General features: G+C 51.8%; 1 protein-coding gene across 1 annotated transcript in view; it reads right to left on the bottom strand.

Moving 5' to 3' along the window:
* Positions 1–492: 492 nt before the first annotated feature.
* Positions 493–7,633, bottom strand: part of PCYT2 (phosphate cytidylyltransferase 2, ethanolamine) — a 22,229-nt gene continuing 15,088 nt past the window's right edge. Inside the window, exons 7-13 of the mRNA XM_067547137.1 lie at positions 6,965–7,103; positions 6,216–6,298; positions 5,884–5,961; positions 4,198–4,263; positions 3,742–3,807; positions 3,141–3,229; positions 493–2,016 (exon numbers count right to left, since the gene is read on the bottom strand). Coding sequence (XP_067403238.1) covers positions 1,899–2,016; positions 3,141–3,229; positions 3,742–3,807; positions 4,198–4,263; positions 5,884–5,961; positions 6,216–6,298; positions 6,965–7,103 — 639 coding nt within the window. The 3' untranslated portion in view covers positions 493–1,898. The remainder of the gene's footprint in view (positions 2,017–3,140; positions 3,230–3,741; positions 3,808–4,197; positions 4,264–5,883; positions 5,962–6,215; positions 6,299–6,964; positions 7,104–7,633) is intronic.

The raw sequence follows: 7,633 nt of genomic DNA, 5'->3' as shown, positions 1-7,633 counted from the left end.
GAGATGTACAGGGGGCAGCCTTGGGTGGGAGGAGACCAGGAACATACCTGGGCACTGGGGGAAGTGACCCGCGGGTGTAGGGAAACCAGGAATCTATCCAGGCGGTGGGAGGTGGGAGGAGAAAAACTGCAGTAAGTGGGGGAGAGATGGGAGTGAGACTGGAATGTAGCTGGGCGCAGGGAGCTGGGGGCAGGAATGGCCCTGGGCACCCCACATCCTCACCCAGCAGCACAATTTGCACCGTGCTCAGCGCCTGCTCAACGAGGCGGCTGCGGCACCGGGCTGCGTGTTGCTCTGCGGTGCACTGGGAGCAGAGACAAAGCCCTATGGCCCTGGACCCCAGCAATTTTTCAAACCATGCCAGGCCCCGCCCTGGCTCCAGCCACCAAGGACCAGCTGCTGCAGAGTCTGGCTAGACTGGCTGGGGAGTGGGGAAGATGGCAGCAGCTGCCAGATGGAAGGATGCAAGGGGAAGCACTGAACAGCCCAGCACTGGGGCCAGGCCCCCATCTGCTCAGGACTCAGGCCTGGGGCATCACTTGTAGGACATTGGCACTGTTCCACCATCCCCCAGCCGGCCAGCTGAGGTAAGCGCTGCTTTCTAGGGAAATGTGCGCGGCCCCCAAGGCCAGGGGGCCCCTGCGCTGCCGCACACGGAGCCCGCGCACTGACATCCCCACAGCTCAACGTTGATTAATCCCCCCAACCAACGTACAACAGCAACAGACAGAAACCAGCCAGGCTGGTTGGGCTGTGCACCTGCCACATCACCCCGCCAGGTGCGACCCGGCCCTCCATTCCCTGCACCACTCCCGACACTCTGCCCAGCTCCCACTGGAGCGAACGTGCAGCATTTGAACAGCAAGGGGGCTGATGCCCGCATCAGGCGGCAGAGCAGCCTGCGCTGGTTCTAAAGGCCAGGAGAAAGAGCCAAGGGCCGTGTGTAGAGCATGAAGGCCCAGCCCCTCCTGCTGTAGGAAGAGGTGCCCAGGAAAACCCGGCCCAAATGCACATGCTTAGTGCAGCTAAATAGCTTCCCTTACTGCCACTGGGGAACCGTCAGCACTGAGACCAGCCCCGTGCTCCTGCTAACTCCTCATCCCATACGCCACAGTGCTCTTCCTCAGGTCACTGAACCACTGCTTATTAGTAGGAGAGCTGGCTGTCACCGCCACAGACCCAGTCTGTCTGAACCAACACCAACAGAGCAGAAGGGACTGGCCTGTTCCCAGCACCTGCCCTTGCATAGAGCAGGTAGATCAGCACACACCCTAGCTAGCTTTGTCTCCCACAGACAGCAGCTGATGCTCTGTACCAACTGTGAGGGACACCGCTATAGGGTAGTGCCCTGATTCTCACAGGTGCTAAGCACTCACAAGCTCTCATTACGAAGTCTGGGTGCTCAGCAGTCAGGGCCAAGGGCCAGGGGAGGGGCAGATTGTTTAGTTTGTAAAACTTTGGTTGACAGCAAAAAACTGAAAGGATGGTCTGAAGCATACAGACTCCAAGCAGCATAACCAAGCAAGATACCCCCCACCCCAAAGGGAGCAGAATCCTGGGGAGGGCACAGCACTTCCCACTTGTCAGAAGCCAGAAATGGCAGAAGGTAAAACCAGAACATGTTAAAACATTCTTTAGAATTAAAACTTTGTTTTTAAAGAGGGAAAACAAATCTCTCCCTAGGAAAGGAGGAGGCCAGGGGCTGATAAAGAGAAAACTAAGGAGCAGCATCCCAGCTCATCATTGCTGCACAATGTGTGCAGTAGGATCTGAAGACGGAGAATGTGGGAGACGATGCCTTGTTGAAGCCCGCAGCAGTTTCCTTGTCTCAGGATCTGACCTAGAAAGGCATGATTTGCTTCTCCAGAGCGAACACTCCACACTCCACACACTTGTTCTCAATCGTCCGAGCTCTGCAGGCCTTTCTCATGCTCCTCTGCCTCCATTTTCTTCATGGCCTCCAGCACAGCCAGCTCTTTTGCTTCTTTCTTCTGGTTCCTGGCTTCAAACGCCAACCTGCAACAACCAGGAAATTCCATGAAACTCCCAGTCTCCCATCCATCAATATTCCCAGAAGACTTTGCCCAGCCTGGAACAAGGGGGTACACAGCCTCTCCCTTGATCAGCTGGTACTTCTGAAGCCTTACTGTAATGCCCTCTGTAGAGCCATCGCCTCCAGAACAGCCCCACCCTTAACTCAGCCTAGCAAGTATTTAGCGTTATGCAGTCCAGGCAAAGGCACCACAACTCAGACTGCATTAAGATGTTTGCCCTTCCCCACACCTAGCCTCTATCACCGGCCAAGTCATGTCACTCACTTGGTCTTTTTAGTGAAAGTTGAGAGATTCTAGCATGTGCACCATACACCCAGATGCAAGAAGCTGCTCACATGCAGTACAAAGGAAAGTGGGAGATCCAGGAGAAGCATCTAATGAAATGGGTAAAATAACCTGGTCTATTATACAGCTCACACAGATGACCCTGGAATCCCCACGCAGCTTTACCAGTGCCTCAGTCTTGCTCTGCCCTATTCCAGTCTTAGCCCCTCCTAAAACAGGTGGCTAACTTTGCTGAAATGACCAAACTAGGATTTACTAGTGAGTATAGCCAAGGTCCTTGGAGATGAAAGGCTCAGGCTTGAAAGGGCAAAATGCCAACAGCTGGCCAGAGGCGACAGCACAATGAGTTCCCCACCCCAAAGACACAGCAGAGGAATTCTGACCCCTCCCCATTTAATACTAATAGTAAATCAATTAAGAAAACAGGCTTCTGTGAGAAACCCAAGCAGAGGGCACAGAAGTGCTTTAAGACTAAATGAGTTAAAGCCTCATGGGAGGTAGGAACTACATTCATCCTGGGGACGAGGTAAGGTCAGCTGCAGAGTTACGCAATTGGGCATGCATGTAAATAGAGAGTCTAGCTACTCATTTTCACGTACAGCTCTAGAAATCAGACCCTAAGTGACTTTCCTCAAGTTACAAAGCACATCCGTGACAGAGCTGGGAACAGAAGCCAGGTCCTGACTCCCATTTCTGTGCCTTAACTACAAGACCTTCTTCCTCCTGTCTGTTCACTACTGTTTGTCCTGATGCTGGTTATGGGATCAGTCTGGGGCTAACATGGAGGTCAGGGAAGCCAACCTGTTCTTAATGATTCTTTGCACAATCAGGTCTGTAGTGAGGTTGCTGCCACTGGCCACCAGTTGGAAAATGCCACGTCTCTTGGGCTCCTGCAAATAAACACAGCAGGCGAAGATGGGAAGGAACATCAGGGTCTTTGGATTTAAAGCCCAGTGAGCGAACAATGAGCAGAATCTGCGGCAGGTCCTGAGGGCCCCCAGCCTGGCACATGAAGTAGAATCAATCTTCTCTTAGGAAGCAAAGAAAACCTCCACTGCAAGCCCACAAGCTGCATGGGTGCAAAGGCAGAAAGTGAGCTGGGCTCCCGGCAGGTTGGCTGTCCCAGGCTGACATAGCAGAGCTGAAATTAGAGGATTTTCCACTCTACTGTGAAGGCAACAAAACAAGTCAGAGCAAAGCAGTGACTAATGGGAAGGAACCATCCTTGGTATTGTGTAGGTTCTGCTGCTGCAGCTACCTTGGGGAGGACGGAAGTCAGAGCTGCCTGCCAGGAACTTGTTTGAGTGACGCACAGCCTGACATGCGCTCTCAGCTAGGGAGCATCACCGGAGCCATGCCACATCCAGCATAATGGGGTCCGTGGCAGCTGTTGGAGGCTCACCTGGTATGGGTCAGAGCCATCCTTGTCTGGTACCACCTCAGTCAGTCCATGACACACAAGTTCCACCTGGAGAGATGAGCACAAGGTCACTATTAATATTAAATTCCTTTCTGAAATCGCTGCTTCTCTGTGTCAGCAGCATTGGAACCAGATGGGACCTGCCCTGAACTCTGCCCATTGCAGGGGCAGCCTGGTGAAGCACTGAAGCCAACAGTTCACCCCGTAAATGTTGGCAACAGCACCAGAGAGTCATGAAATGAGAGATTTACAAATGAGTCGGTGCTGTGCCAACTCCACCACACCCAAGTGCTTCTCAATGCCACAGTGTGCCTTAGCCAACAGAGGCCTTAGCTCTGCCCATTCTGCTCCACCCTCAGCATCACACAGACACGCTCCAGCGAGTAGCACCTCACATGCACACAAACAGCCGAGAATGAACGAGGAGCTGGCACTCACCCTGAAGTGATCCAGCAGATCAGCGGTAACTGCGTAGGGGGCTCCAATCACCACCTCAGACACATACTGAAGAAGAAGCCAAGCATGATTCCAGGGCCAGGAAAGCAAAGTCCAGCCTGTCCCCCCAACAGCCAGTCCAGCTGCTGAGTTGTGTGTGTTTGGAGATGTGAATAGTGGAACTGCAATATTTGCAAAGGGGGCTATACAGCCAGTCCCCAAAGCGCAGCATCCGTCTCTCCTCTAAAGAGCCTGGTTCTCCAGGTAGCAACAGGCTAGCGATAGAGCCACTATGCAGTGAGTTTGGCCACAGTCTGTCTGACACCAGGAACCGTTACCTCGCAGAGGATGGTACTTCAGCTTCTCGCTGCTGGAGAACTACAACAGTGCTTGTGCTATGTGACCTGAGTGTAAAAGGATCTAAGCTAAGAGCAAACAAAATGGTTTCCTAACTTAATTCTGGTTATATGTGCACAGCACACCCTCAGGTGATGACCCAGGGGAAGTATCCCTGGAGCTCCTTTCATCAGAGATTCCTGGAGTGCTACACAAATTCTTTCACCCAGGGCAAAGTGCAGCTATTTCTTCGGAAGAATGCAGCAGCCTCTCTACAGCACACAGCAACTCTTGTTTCCAAGATGTAATTGAAGAGAGCAGAATGTCATTACTCAAGTTGTCCAGGACACTGAGGCTAAGAGCTTGTCTACACTAGCCCTTATTCTAGCAAAACTTCTGAAGCTAAGGGGTGTGGAAAAAACCCACCCCTTCGAGCAACATAATTTTGCTTGTGTGACCAGCACTATGTCCCGCTGACCAGCTACCACCCCTTGTTTAGGTGGTTTTATGATGTCAAAGGGAGAACTCTCTCCTGTTGACATAACGTGGCTATGCAAGCACTCAACTTTTAAACACAGATTAGCCCTAACATCAAAACTCTTCATGAGAATGCCTTGGGGTCTTTAATGACAAGCGCCCAGAGCATTGGTTTTACCTTTCTAGCACCAAGCTGAGGCACTGTTTCAATAGTGACTTGGCAGAAGGAGCGCCAACTACTTGAATGCCAACACCAACTTCCACCACACCTGGACGTTCAAGAGGTTTGGTACTGACCAGCTTGCCCCTGCTTAGCTTGGGCATCTTGTGAGAACATAGCCCAATGCAGGGTTGGTAAGCCGGTCAATTAAAGTCAACTGACTGGTCAATTACCATTTACTATTTGATCATGTTCAAATGCAGTGAAATATTCCAGCAGGAATGCCCTGATGGGGGCAGCAGCCTACAGTTCTGAATGCATCATGGTGCCATGCTTTCATTTTTTACCGCTTCATTTCATTGTGTTTTACATTTTTCTTAGTTAAAATAACTCAGTTAGGTAACCTGATTTTTGTAATTAGGCATATGCATATGTCTAAAGCTAAGCCATAAAGTCGTACTTTTTTGTTACTGTTCTAATCAATCAGTGCTTTAAAATATATGACCATTTTTGACATCGACAATATCTGACCAATAACTGACTGGTCAATTTACCCGCCCTAGCCAAAGGCACTCTGGCTGCAAAACAGGAGAGCAGCGTGTAGTTCAAGAAACAGAACTCTAGTCAGACACTAGCTTTGCCAGTCGATAATGGATCTCAACACCACACAGCCCGGGTCTTTCAGCAAAGATGGCAACCATGCGACAGACACTCACCCTGCATGCCAGGACGCTAAGTGTTCTCTCGTGGATGTTCATGATGGGATAGTTCTTCCCTTTGTAGCGATTCACTTCCTATGGGCAAAGCACTGCAGTCACCATTAGGGCAAGATGAGCCCCATCCCCTCCCCCAATGAAACTCATTCTGCTACTGCGCAGGAAGTGACTGTCTCCTGAGGGCTCCCCGAGAACGACCTGCCTGGCTCAGAGAGCATGGCCCCCAACAAGGATGAAACAGGCATCCTGACTGCTCTGAGCCCAGATAGGGGACCTGGCCGTGGCAGCCAGGACAGCTCTCTGCCCGGCTTTAAGCAACACTCCATACTGACCTGATCGAAGTGCAGCCCAGCAATGATGTAGGGTCTCTCTGCCAGCAGGTGCACCTTCTCCAGAAAATCCACATGCCCAATGTCTATGGCTTCTGTTAAGGATGTGGGGCCAGCACCACAGATGGGGGGAGAAGGAGAGCGATACTAAGAAGCTGCGGTGAGAGAGATGGCAAACCTTGGGAATTCCTGTGCCCAGAGCACAAGGCAGCAAGTAACAGACTCTGCTCCCCCCATCCCGTGAACTCTGGGCACCTCCGTACACATCTTCCCAGCTGTTCTATTCAGCCTCTTCCAAAAATCTCTAACAGCTTTAGCAGCTCTGTGGCAACTAGCCCAGCCCCGGAGAGCGGGGGACACAGGGAAAGAAAGGCTGTCCCACAGCACTGGCTGACCCTACAGCAGGCTGTGCTCAGCACTCCGACCAGTTGTCACTTGGTCACTGTGACAGGAGGCTTTTAAGAAGGGAATAAAACAGATCTTGGAAGGTCCAACCATCTTCACTCCCCAAACCCTGCTAGCCATACACCCATCACTAAAACGGAGCTGCAGCTCTTTTCTCAAGCCCATTTCCCTGGGACAGGCCAAAATGCCCCCATGGAAGAGCCCTGCTCCTCCCCCAAACCCTCTCCAGAGAGGGAAGGAAGAGGCAATGGATGGTCCTAAACCTCTGCTCCAGTGGACAAGTTTAAGACAGAGACTACAGCCTTCCCCACCCTCCCCTGCCTAGGTAGCACAAAGTCTTCGGATACGGAACAAGTCAAAAGCTCCGGCCACATAGATGATGGTGTCTCCTGGCTGTGGCTCCTTCCCAGATGCAAACTGGATGATCTTTTGGGATGTCTGCAGGAACTGAGAGACTCCAGTCCAGGGGCTGTGACCTTTCGGACCCTAGGCAAAGAGCAAAGTTTCAATCCCAGCAGCACAGGGTAGGTTCAAAGGGTATATGGGTGCCACATAAGTAGGCCCAGAGAGCGCTCAAGGGAAGGGATGTAGGAGGAGGATGCCGGCAGAAGCCAAGCAGAAAACCTGCCTAGCAGCAACTTGCATTCCCTTACCTCCCGGCACTCAGTATTCAGGCATGAGCACCTTCCCTTATTCACACAAGGATCCCTTCTGACCCAGCTCTGCTATTAACTAGTCCCGGAGCTCCACCAAGAGCCACATAAGGAGATGCTCGATGAAAACTGGAGATGGAAGGGCTCCAGGACAGCCCAGGCCTGGTATATTAATTTAGCAGGGAAAGACAAACGGAACCGGGCTTGCCCTATCCCCACCTACCACAAAGCCCCCCACTCACCCACCTTTTCATCAGGCAGGTCAGGATTTTAAATCCATTATTAAAATGAGACCATCCAAAACCAATCAGCCAAGATGTCCTAGTCCAGTGTGAGCACAATTCAGAAGGACAGAGTTCTAGC

Source organism: Emydura macquarii, unplaced genomic scaffold (genome assembly GCF_026122565.2).
Source record: "Emydura macquarii macquarii isolate MOO-44397 ecotype Brisbane River unplaced genomic scaffold, CSIRO-AGI_Emac_v2 contig_1230, whole genome shotgun sequence".
Taxonomy (NCBI): Eukaryota; Metazoa; Chordata; order Testudines; family Chelidae; genus Emydura; species Emydura macquarii.
The sequence above is the reverse complement of the archived record's forward strand: the minus strand, read 5'-3'. Positions and strand labels throughout refer to the sequence as shown.